Source organism: Cherax quadricarinatus, unplaced genomic scaffold, assembly GCF_038502225.1.
Source record: "Cherax quadricarinatus isolate ZL_2023a unplaced genomic scaffold, ASM3850222v1 Contig1172, whole genome shotgun sequence".
NCBI lineage: Eukaryota > Metazoa > Arthropoda > Malacostraca > Decapoda > Parastacidae > Cherax > Cherax quadricarinatus.
In genome coordinates, this window is record NW_027196198.1 from 90,001 (window position 1) to 103,183 (window position 13,183).

The following is a 13,183-nucleotide window of genomic DNA, read 5'->3' on the forward strand; positions in this document are numbered from 1 at the left end:
CATACATTTTAAGGGAGTTTGGCCTGTTGGGCAAGTTAGCGTTGTATATTTATTTGTTTAACCCACCAGCAGTATCCTACCAAGGAAAGATGGGACAAAAAAGAAGAAACACTTTCACCATCATTCGCATCATCACCGTCATGCCCAAAGCGCGCATACATTACAACTCGTATCCCCTCCATCAGAGTGCAGGCACGTGCGAACGTGCAGGACGTGCGGCCAGCAGTAACTGCCTGGTTGATCACTCCCTGATCCACTGCGAGGCCTGGTCGTGGACCGGGCCACGGAGATTTTGATCCCCGGAACACCATCCAGGTAGGTAGACTCCAGGTCCACACCATCCCTGAACTCAAGTCCGACCATCCTCTAACAGATTTATACAGTCTTCAAGTTATCCTATTTAACTCTATCCTCTCTAAATGCTCAAACCACCTAAGTACCTCCTCCAACCCTCTGGATAATATTTTTAGTAACCCAACACGCCTCTTAATCTCCAAACTATCAAGTCTCTCCATAATATTCACACTGCACATTGCCCTCAGGCACGACATCTCCACTGCTCCACCATTATCCTTGCTGCAACATTTACAGCCCATACTTCACACCAATGTAAGTGTTGATACCACTATACTTTGATACATTTCCATTTTTGCCTCCATGTATAACATTCTTTGTCGCCAACTTTTTCTCCTTCTCATTTCTAATGGTTCATCTTGTCTTTCATGGACCCTTCTGGCGACAAGTCCACTGCCAGATATGTGAACACATTCACTTCTTCCATGGTCCCTATCTGATATCCAGTCTTTCATTACCTAATTTTGCTGTTACTTTCATTGTTTTGCTCTTTAAAGTCTATCGAAAACCCAACAACCAAAACGATCTTCTCCACTTCTACTCTCACCACGACACCAAAACTAAACGTGGTGTAATTATAGGCATCTTCCTGCGCGCACTCAGAGTCTGCAGCAATGAGTTCCTGGAGGAAGAATGCTCTATAACTGAACAAGTATTTTCTAAACTTCACTATCCTCGTCACTTCATCAGAGACTGCAGACGACGGGCATTAAACATCTTCAACACACCCAGAGAAGACACTGCCGAGAAGAGATACATAGTCCTCCCCACCAACTCCATTGCCAAACACGTTTCCAAGATCTTTTCCAATACCTCATTCCAAGTATCTACCTCCACAACTACGACCATCAAGGACATTACCAGTAATAGACAGGACAAGCTTCCATCCTTTGCAGGGGTATACATAATCCCTTGTAATGGCTGCAGCAAATTTTATGTGGGCGAAACATCAAGAGACCTCGAAACACGTATTTCAGAACACCAATACGCAAGCAGGTCTGACGATACAAGGAATGCCTGTGTACAACACGGTAATTCACACAACCATTTAATAAACTACAGAAACTCAAGACTTATCGCCAGAGAAGACAACACTCAATACCGAAAAATCCTGGAATCATCACTCATCTCTGTATCCAAAAACTTCAACCAGGACAACGGCTTCTATAACATAGCTGAACCTTATTAATTAAATAGGTTACAGAGAATAATAGCAATCCATATATATAATATCCCCTGAGAAACGTATTTTCTCAAGTCACAGGACCTGTTCTAAATGGTTAGAAAAACCCTAGGTCTGACTTTCATACCGTGTAATTTCATATTTACTTCTCGAAACCCTCTTGCCCATATGTGGGGGATGGCGGCAGTGGTGGGTGTGACGCAGACCACGATCCACAGTCTAAGAGAGTCAGGAGGAGGCGACAGGCCCACTCTGTGCTATTCTGAGGAAAAACTTCCCCTCACTCCTTCAGTTGCAGCCTTGCAACATTGCATAGCTCCTGATGACGCACTGAGAAGTGCGAAAGTACTTGAGCTAAAGATTTCCACGCACCTGTGGCTTCTTGTCTTGCATAGGTAAGATCGCCTGTCTGCGATTGTTTATATATATAGTTCCTTGATAATGTGTGAGGAGTCACGAAAACGCTTGGAATTTCACTATCCTTTCACAGTGGTTGTTTTGCATGAATGTATATGTATATATGTCGTGCCGAATAGGCAGAACTTGCGGTCTTGGCTTAAATAGCAACGTTCATCTTGCCATATAGGACAAGTGAAAATTTGTGTATGCAATAATTTCGCCAAAATCATTCCGAATCTAACGAAAAAAATATATTTCACTGTGTTTGTTTAGTATTAAATTATTGTAAACAAATCTAAAATATATTTAGTTGGATTAGGCTAAAATGAGTTGTTCTTGTTATAATCCCCTCATGGAAGGTTCCTTGATGTTGGTGAGGGGCTCTTGATTTAGGGAATTGGATCTTTGCTCCAGTTCCCCGAATTAAGCCTGAATGCCTTCCACATCCACCCCCCGGGCGCTGTATAATCCTATGGGTTTAGCGCTTCCCCCTTGATTATAATAATAATAATAATCTTGTTATAATAAGGTTAGGTAAGTTTTCTAAGATACTTTTGGTGCAAAGTTAAAAATTTTTACATTAACATTAATGAAAAAAATATATCTTTAAACGTATAAGAGAAAATTTCAGAAAGGACTTAATTTTAAATGAGTTCTTGCTAATTGACCAGTTTTACATATTCGGCACGACATATATATATATATATATATATATATATATATATATATATATATATATATATATATATATATATATATATATATATATATATATATATATATATATATATAGTTGGTCGTCTCCCACCGAGGCAGGGTGACCCAAAAAAGAAAGAAAATCCCCAAAAAGAAAATACTTTCATCATCATTCAACACTTTCACCACACTCACACATTATCACTGCTTTTGCAGAGGTGCTCAGAATACAACAGTTTAGAAGCATATACGTATAAAGATACACAACATATCCCTCCAAACTGCCAATATCCCAAACCCCTCCTTTAAAGTGCAGGCATTGTACTTCCCATTTCCAGGACTCAAGTCCGACTATAAGAAAATAACCGGTTTCCCTGAATCCCTTCACTAAATATTACCCTGCTCACACTCCAACAGATCGTCAGGTCCCAAGTATCATTCGTCTCCATTCACTCCTATCTAACACGCTCATGCACGCTTGCTGGAAGTCCAAGCCCCTCGCCCACAAAACCTCCTTTACCCCCTCTTTCCAACCCTTTCGAGGACGACCCCTACCCCTCTTTCCTTCCCCTATAGATTTATATGCTTTCCATGTCATTCTACTTTGATCCATTCTCTCTAAATGACCAAACCACCTCAACAACCCCTCTTCTGCCCTCTGACTAATGCTTTTATTAACTCCACACCTTCTCCTAATTTCCACACTCCGAATTTTCTGCATAATATTTACACCACACATTGCCCTTAGACAGGACATCTCCACTGCCTCCAACCGTCTCCTCGCTGCTGCATTTACCACCCAAGCTTCACATCCATATAAGAGTGTTGGTACTACTATACTTTCATACATTCCCTTCTTTGCCTCCATAGATAACGTTTTTTGACTCCACATATACCTCAACGCACCACTCACCTTTTTTCCCTCATCAATTCTATGATTAACCTCATCCTTCATAAATCCATCCGCCGACACGTCAACTCCCAAGTATCTGAAAACATTCACTTCTTCCATACTCCTCCTCCCCAATTTGATATCCAATTTTTCTTTATCTAAATCATTTGATACCCTCATCACCTTACTCTTTTCTATGTTCACTTTCAACTTTCTACCTTTACACACATTCTCAAACTCATCCACTAACCTTTGCAATTTTTCTTTAGAATCTCCCATAAGCACAGTATCATCAGCAAAAAGTAACTGTGTCAATTCCCATTTTGAATTTGATTCCCCATAATTTAATCCCACTCCTCTCCCGAACACCCTAGCATTTACTTCTTTTACAACCCCATCTATAAATATATTAAACAACCATGGTGACATTACACATCCCTATCTAAGACCTACTTTTACCGGGAAGTAGTCTCCCTCTCTTCTACACACCCTAACCTGAGCCTCACTATCCTCATAAAAACTCTTTACAGCATTTAGTAACTTACCACCTATTCCATAAACTTGCAACATCTGCCACATTGCTCCTCTATCCACTCTATCATATGCCTTTTCTAAATCCATAAATGCAATAAAAAACTTCCCTACCTTTATCTAAATACTGTTCACATATATGCTTCAATGTAAACACTTGATCTACACATCCCCTACCCACTCTGAAACCTCCTTGCTCATCCGCAATTCTACATTCTGTCTTACCTCTAATTCTTTCAATTATAACTCTACCGTATACTTTTCCTGGTATACTCAGTAAACTTATTCCTCTATAATTTTTACAATCTCTTTTGTCCCCTTTCCCTTTATATAAAGGGACTATACATGCTCTCTGCTAATCCCTAGGTACCTTCCCCTCTTTCATACATTTATTAAACAAAAGTACCAACCACTCCAACACTATATCCCCCCCTGCTTTTAACATTTCTGTCATGATCCCATCAGTTCCAGCTGCTTTACCCCCTTTCATTCTACGTAATGCCTCACGTACCTCCACCACACTTACATTCTGCTCTTCTTCACTCCTAAAAGATGGTATACCTCCCTGGCCAGTGCATGAAATTACCGCCTCCCTTTCTTCCTCAACATTTAAAAGTTCCTCAAAATATTCTCGCCATCTACCTAATACCTCCCTCTCCCCATCTACTAACTCCCCTACTCTGTTTTTAACGGACAAATCCATACTTTCCCTAGGCTTTCTTAACTTGTTTAACTCACTCCAAATTTTTTTCTTATTTTCATTAAAATTTCTTGACAGTGCCTCTCCCACTCTTTCATCTGCTCTCCTTTTGCACTCTCTCACCACTCTCTTCACCTTTCTTTTACTCTCCATATACTCTGCTCTTCTTATAACACTTCTGCTTTGTAAAAACCTCTCATAAGCTACCTTTTTCTCTTTTATCACACCCTTTACTTCATCATTCCACCAATCACCCCTCTTTCCTCCTGCCCCCACCCTCCTATAACCACAAACTTCTGCCCCACATTCTAATACTGGATTTTTAAAACTATTCCACCCTCTTCAACCCCCACCCACTACTCATCTTTGCACTAGCCCACCTTTCTGCCAATGAGTCGCTTATATCTCGCCCGAACTTCCTCCTCCCTTAGTTTATACACTTTCACCTCCCTCTTACTTGTTGTTGCCACCTTCCTCTTTTCCCATCTACCTCTTACTCTAACTGTAGCTACAACTAAATAATGATCTGATATATCAGTTGCCCCTCTATAAACATGTACATCCTGGAGCCTACCCATCAACCTTTTATCCACCAATACATAATCTAACAAACTACTTTCATTACGTGCTACATCATACCTTGTATATTTATTTATCCTCTTTTTCAAAAAATATGTATTACTTATTACCAAATTTCTTTCTACACATAGCTCAATTAAAGGCTCCCCATTTACATTTACCCCTGGCACCCCAAATTTACCTACTACTCCCTCCATAACATTTTTACCCACTTTAGCATTGAAATCCCCAACCACCATTACTCTCACACTTGATTCAAAACTCCCCACGCATTCACTCAACATTTCCCAGAATCTCTCTCTCTCCTCTACACTTCTCTCTTCTCCAGGTGCATACACGCTTACTATAACCCACTTTTCACATCCAATCTTTATTTTACTCCACATAATCCTTGAATTTATGCATTTGTAGTCCCTCTTTTCCTGCCATAGCTTATCCTTCAACATTATTGCTACTCCTTCTTTAGCTCTAACTCTATTTGAAACCCCTGACCTAATCCCATTTATTCCTCTCCATTGAAACTCTCCCACCCCCTTCAGCTTTGTTTCACTTAAAGCCAGGACATCCAGTTTCTTCTCATTCATAACATCCACAATCATCTCTTTCTTATCATTTGCACAACATCCACGCACATTCAGACTTCCCACTTTGACAATTTTCTTCTTTATATATATATATATATATATATATATATATATATATATATATATATATATATATATATATATATATATATATATATATATATCTATATCTATATATATTTATATATGCAAAACAACCACTGTGAAAAAGTAGTGAAATTCCAAGCGCTTTCGTGACTACTCACATTGTCAAGGAACTATGAAAGTAATACATCAAAGGAAGGCAATTAAAGGGCTTAGACTACACCTCACAGTCAACCCCCACAAAAAAGAAACACCTGACGCGCGACAATACCTGACTCATAAGAAAAGAGGAACACTGCACTAGGTCCGCTGGTCCAACTAGACAGGTCCTCACGACATCCCACTAACAAAATATTCTACCCAAGAAATAAGGTTTATTATTTGTCCAATGTATTAAACTCTAACAAAATTTTATTAATTATAAAGGAGTCTAATTTATATAAACCTAAGGAAATATTCATATTATTTTCAAAACTGCTTTTTATGGAACAAGATTCAATTATATTTCTGTCAACCATGGACTTGCTTGATTAAACTTTCTCATCCTTTTGAAAATCAATTGGATGGTTAAAATCTCTCACATGAATAAATAGAGCATTGGAATCTTGTCCAGTTCTAATGCTATATTTATGTTGTTTTAATCTAAGTTCGAAATTTTTACCAGTTTGACCGTAATAGACTTTATCGCAAATTTTACAAGGAATCTTATAGACACATCCGTCAGCATTTTGGGGGGAATTCTTTATCAATTTTTTTTTCTGTATCAAGATTTTTAAATGCAACTTTAATATTAGAAGTCTTAAGAAGAACCAACATATTTTTAGTTGAATAAGGTTGGTTGTCCCTTTTTGGGTTGTAAAAAGTATTTCTAGCAATTTTAAATGATTTATCAGTTACATTTCTCGGGTATTTCAGATCAATGGCTATTTCATAAATTTTGGATATTTCTTCATCTATGAACTCTGGACTACAAATACATAAAGCTCTCAAAAACATTGATGAGAAAACAGACAGTTTAACTCTATCTTGATGGGAAGAATAATAGTGTACATAGGAACAGTTATTTGTAGGTTTCCTGTAAATTTTCAATTTGAATTCATTATTACTCTTAATAATTAAAACATCTAGAAAAGGCAATGAGTTATTTTTCTCAAACTCAACAGTAAAGTTTATAGAATGGGCTAAGCTATTTAATTTGCCAAGGAAATGGTGTATATCTACATTCTTGGGCATAAGACATAAAATATCATCAACATATCTGAACCATTTTGCTCTATTAGGGAGGATTGTGTTAAGCAATCTTGTTTCAAAAAATTCCATGTATAGATTACTAAGAACAGGTGAAAGAGGATTTCCCATTGCCATACCAAATTTCTGAGTGTAAAACTTATCATTAAATACAAATTTTGCATCAACAATGCAAAGTTTAATAAGTTTAATGATGATAGGAGCTGGTAATGGTAAATCATAATTAACGAGTTCTTCAGATAAGAAACTTAATAAATCATCAACAGGAACTTTCGTAAACAAGGAAGTAACATCAAAACTAACCATGTTAAAATCATTTAAGTCAGTCAAGGAGCTTAATTTATCAACTAAATCTAAGATGTTTTTAACATTAAAGTTAGAAATTTTACCAACAACAGGGCTCAAAATGTTAACAAGCCATTTGGACAATTTATACGAAACTGATCCTATGGAGCTAATAATTGGTCTGATTGGATTACCTGGTTTGTGTGTTTTTATTAGTCCATACATGTAAGGTAAAGATGGATTAGTGGAACTAAATTGTTTAATTAATTCATCTTTGCCTTTCAGTAGAAGTTTTATTGTTTTATTGAAATTGCTGTTAACGGTTTCTAAGGGATTCTTTCTAAGTTTAGAATAGGTTTCAGTATCATCTAAGAGATTATTCATTTTTTCTTGGTAATCATTTTCTTTCATAATTACAATTGCATTTATTTTATCTGCTTTGGTAAGGCGCAATTTTTTATTATTATTAAGTGTATCATAAGACTTAAAGAATCTTTGAGGGCAATTGGGAATGTTTTGTTTTAACATAGAGTTATATACCAAGAATAAATGAATAATCTCTTAGATGATACTGAAACCTATTCTAAACTTAGAAAGAATCCCTTAGAAACCGTTAACAGCAATTTCAATAAAACAATAAAACTTCTACTGAAAGGCAAAGATGAATTAATTAAACAATTTAGTTCAACTAATCCATCTTTACCTTACATGTATGGACTAATAAAAACACATAAACCAGGTAATCCAATTAGACCAATTATTAGCTCCATAGGATCAGTTTCGTATAAATTATGACGCAAGTTTGGTTGTACATGTCTCAGGTTTGATTGATAAGACGCAGGTTTGATTGTATATGACTCAGGTTTGATTGGATATGACGCAGGTTTGACTGGATATGACGCAAGTTTGGTTGTATATGACGCAGGCTTGGTTGTATATGACGCAGGTTTAGTTGATATAATTACGTTGGTGTCAATAGTCTTTTACTGGGAATTTATTTATTTTTATTGATCCAAAATTAATTTTCTTGGTCGGCCAAAGAAAAAAAAAAAAGAATTTTAGGATTTCCGTTTTTTCTCGCTCAAAATATTCAATAAGAACATTAATATTACTGTCTGAATTCATGGACAATACATGTTTTTGTCTTCTCGAGATATTTAGTCATGCTTTCCTGGCTGGTTAATTAGACACGTTGAAAAAGAATGTACAGATATTTGTGGACAAAAGATTTAAAGCACAACGCTCTGGTGAGTGGTCAGCGAAGCAGCGTTATCTGCGTAGGTAGCATGCGCAATAAGGTGGCCACTGCTAATATATATAACAATTTGAGGGCTTCCTCCAGCAGTTAGACGGTGTCCTCCAGCAGTATATCTTCACCGCTCTCTAAGGTTCCAGGAGCCTTCCTGCAGCAGATCTCCACCGACCTCCCAATTACTCACTCACAGGTAAAGTCACTTGGAGAATTTGCCACTGAAGTGGCTAGTTTATTGTACACTCCATATCCATCCTGTGGACGGTAGCGCAGAAGCATATGGATAAACAAAACGCCTGGGAACTAGGCAAATTTTAGGAAATTTGCTTAATATTAATAAGATATCTTCACATGTCACACAGGTTATTATACTGTCTATTTCAATGTTTCTCAATAAGTGGACAATTATGCACATAGTGTTGAAGATACTGACAAAAAGCCTGGCCACATAATTTACATTTGATCATCATCTGTGTGTCTGCCACACTGCCAGAAGTCTGCCCACTACAACATCAGTCAGTCTTTTCACATTACAAGTTCATCCATAAACATGCTTATCTACATTCATGTTATTATAGTGGGTTACTCAGGCTTCATATTGCATTCCTGTAACATTTACCTTCATTATTTACTTCTCTCTGATATTATTCTAATGTTATATTCTCTGTTATAATTCAGTGTACATGACTAACTCACTTATAGAAAATAATCTACAAGCAATTTATTAAGACGAAATATCTCAGTACATCGTAAGAATAATTTTTATTAATGTTATAATTAAGTTGATTATCATAATTTATATGAATCATAACACTAAATATATCACATCTATTGTAAAATGATTCGAAGTGATCAAAAATTGTGAATCATTGTTTAGTGAAAAGCAGATATTCTGCTAAAGAGGACCTCAGATGGAGGTCAAATTATGGAAACTTATTTTTCTAAGTTTATGTCCACTTGGGATTAACACGCACACACACACACACACACACACACACACACACACACACACACACACACACACACACACACACACACACACACACACACACACACACACACACACACAACTGCAACATATAGGTGCCTGGCAAACCTAAGAAGAGCGTTTCTGCACCTATGTAAGGAATCATTTAAAACTATGTACACCGTTTACATCAGTCCCATACTGGAGTACGCAGCACCAGTTTGGAACCCACACCTGATCAGGCACGTCAGGAATCTAGAGATAGTGCAAAGGTTTTCAGCAAGACTAATCCCGGAGGAGAGGTTAAGGGGAATCAACCTGACGACACTGGAGGACAAGAGAGATATAGGGGGGACAGACCTGGAGGGGGGTTTCGGGGGTCAGCGCCCCACCCGTTCAGTGATTAATTTGCATTCGTGTTATTACGATTTTGTGAGTTAGAATTAGACACATGCAACGTCTGGGTCTCTCTATTTTGTAGACAAGTCACCAACAAACAGCCTTAACAATAAAATACAGTGACATAAACGGACTACTGTAGAAGACGAGGTAATCAGTCCCTCAGCCTCGCAAAATATTATACAGGGAAGACATCCGCTACTAGGTTGAGGGACTGATTGCATCATCTTCCGTAGTCTTCCATTTATGTCTCTGTCTTGTACTGATGAAGTCACTAGATCGAGAAACGTTTGCAAAATAATGATTCATAGACGTTGCATATGGTACTTAATCATCTGTTGAGGAAGTCTGTGACACTGATTAGGAAGTTTGTGACACTGACGAATCAGTCCATGATACTGACGAGGGAGTCTATGACTCTGATAAAGAATTTCATAACACTAAGAACAGAGTTCGCAGCTCTAACGATGGCGTTCATAACACTAAAGAAGGAGTCAGTGGCATTAATAACAATAACAATAACTTTATTCTCTGCAAGTACATGTACAAGGTATACAGTCCTAGCTGACATCAGTGACACACTACTATACAGAAAGCCCTCTGTTATGCAGAGCATTTCGGGCAAATTAAGTCAATGCGACCAAAACTAGTCGACTGACACCCAGGTACCCATTTTACTGATGGGTTAACATGGACAACAGGTGTGAGGAAACACGCCCAATATTTCCGCCCTTGCCGGGAATCGAACCCGAGTCCTCAGCATGTGAAGCGAGAGCTTGGCCAACCAGGCCACGGGCCAGGGAGAGAAAATCCGTGGACACACACTGCTCTGGAAGTTATTTTCGTCTACCATTAATGTGTGTTATTGTTTTCATATCAGTCATATTTTCAGAATGCACAGTTCCGTCATGGTAGTCGTGTTGATGATGCTGGTGATGGCCACAGTCTTCACGCAGGCACAGGATCTCAAATATCCTGAGCGTCAGGTGAGTCTTACTGCAGTGCTGAGTGGCAAGAAAAGTCCTGGTGGTGTGTTGGTTGGTCTGAATGGTCCTGGTGGTGTGTTGGTTGGTATAATGGTCCTGGTGGTGTGTTGGTTGGTATAATGGTCCTGGTGGTGTGTTGGTTGGTATAATGGTCCTGGTGGTGTGTTGAGTAGTGAGAGATATCCTGCTGTTTTTTAGTGTTGAAAATGTTTCTGCTGGTGTTCTTAGTGTTTAAAAAGATCCTGCTGGTGTTTTAATGGTGAGAAAGATTCTCCTGATGTTCTTAGTCTTGAAAATGGTGCTGCTTGAGTTTCCAGGAGTGTTTTTAGTTTTATTTGTGGTGGTGTTTTTAGTTGTGAGAAAGATTCTGCTTGTGATTTTAGTGGAGAAAGATACTGCTTGTGTTTTTAGTGGTGAGAAAGATCCTGGTGATATTTTTAGTGTTGAGAGAGAGATCCTGCTGGGGGTTTTAGTTGTGAGAAAGATCAATCTGGTATTCTTAGTGTTGAGAAAGATCCTGCTGGTGTTATTAGTGGTGAGAAAGCTCCAACTAGTATCTTGGGTACTGAGAAAGGTCCTGCAGGCGTGATAAGTGGTGAAAGGGATTCTTCTGATGTGCTGAGTAGTGAGAGATGTTCTGCTGGTGTGATGGGTGATGAGGAAGGTTCTACTTAAATGTTGATTGGTGATGGTCTTGCTAGTGTCTAGAGTGGTAAGAGAGTTGCTGTTTGTGTTTTGAGTAGTGAGAGAATTTTTCTTTCTATTTAGAGTGGTGAGAGATCGTTGTTTAGAGTAGTGAGAGAGGTAGTGTTTGTTGTTTAGAATGGTGAGAGAGATTGTGATGGCGTGTATGATGATCAATATGCTACTGATCTGTAAGAGTTGTAGTAACATGTTAAGCAGTAAGCAAGTGTTAGTCATCATTATTATAATATCACATATCACTACTGCATCTGTAAGTCATTTATGTTTTATTTATTCTACCTGTTAATATAATTACAACACATTTAATAATAAGTATTTTTAAAATCTTCACTAAAGTGTTTTCCTTATTTTTTTGGCCAGAATAGTGGTGTGTAAAAATTATAAACGTCATTGACTTATCAAAAACCATCTATGTATATCTCCTCGATGGACACTTGCCAATTATTTTCCTAATAATTTTTGTCAGAAATTATCCAACATTCACACAGTGTCATTCATGATTAATGTTCCTTTCATCGAAATTCTTGTATCATTAATTTAAAAAAAATGTTAAATGTTGATCATTTACAGTTTATGGGTGGATGCTTATTAATTTTTCTATGAGTGAAGAACCGCCTCAGAATTGACCACAATATGATAATGATTTACAGTAAACTAAAACCCAACTTCAGATTCATTTGCTGTTTTTGGATTTATTGTAAAATGTCTTCTTATATATATATATATATATATATATATATATATATATATATATATATATATATATATATATATATATATATATATATATATATATATATATATATATATATATATATGGCGTCACTTGGACTCCATCACTGCCCACCTTGGTTCACCAATGACAGGTTGTGACTGAACTAGCAGCCCAGATCATGCGCGTGGCTCAAGGTCCCTGGAGCACCAGCCTTGACCTGCCCACCAAACGAAATTCCGGCCTCATCAACTCCCTTCTCGGAATCCCTAAGGTCATGAATGATGCCGGAAGAAGATAATCATTTCCTAAACTTTCTGTTAAAATGTAAGTAATAATTATGTGTTGATCATACGTTCTGTACCAAGTTTCTCTTACAAGATGCGGCAACTGAGTGAGATATTTATTACATTATAAATTATATCGGCATTTCATTCACAGAAAGAGCAAATTATTTAATATCCTAGTCAAAATATGACCTCTTTTGGACATGTGAGAATACTACACCCTCAATGTGTTTAACATACTCCTCTCCTCAGTAATTTGGACACTTCCAAGAGCTTGATCTCCAAGCTAAAAGTCTCTAAATAAGGTACTACTTATGTGTCCTACTTATGCATAATCTTC

The 13,183-nt window shown here is 37.5% G+C and overlaps 1 protein-coding gene across 2 annotated transcripts; it reads left to right on the forward strand.

Annotated features, from left to right (window-relative positions):
- The first annotated feature begins 8,877 nt into the window (after window positions 1–8,877).
- On the forward strand, window positions 8,878–12,917 carry LOC138850969 (pigment-dispersing hormone 1 peptides-like). Of its 2 annotated transcripts, none has more exons than XM_070080880.1 (3): window positions 8,878–8,973; window positions 11,043–11,139; window positions 12,711–12,917. In XM_070080880.1, exons 2-3 carry the CDS (start codon window positions 11,047–11,049, stop codon window positions 12,855–12,857), a joined length of 240 nt encoding a protein of 79 aa, XP_069936981.1. In that variant the 5' UTR covers window positions 8,878–8,973; window positions 11,043–11,046; the 3' UTR covers window positions 12,858–12,917. The 2 variants fall into 2 exon arrangements, with proteins under 2 accessions (XP_069936981.1, XP_069936980.1); XM_070080879.1 differs by having other exon boundaries at window positions 8,878–8,980; window positions 11,046–11,139; window positions 12,711–12,916.
- The last annotated feature ends 266 nt before the right edge of the window (window positions 12,918–13,183 follow it).

Bases quoted from the DNA above. Each gene is read 5' to 3' on its own strand.
- LOC138850969 (XM_070080880.1), top strand. From the start codon at position 11,047: ATGCACAGTTCCGTCATGGTAGTCGTGTTGATGATGCTGGTGATGGCC. The intron at 11,140-12,710 runs GTGAGTCTTACT...CACCAATGACAG, and splicing joins TCAAATATCCTGAGCGTCAG to GTTGTGACTGAACTAGCAGC.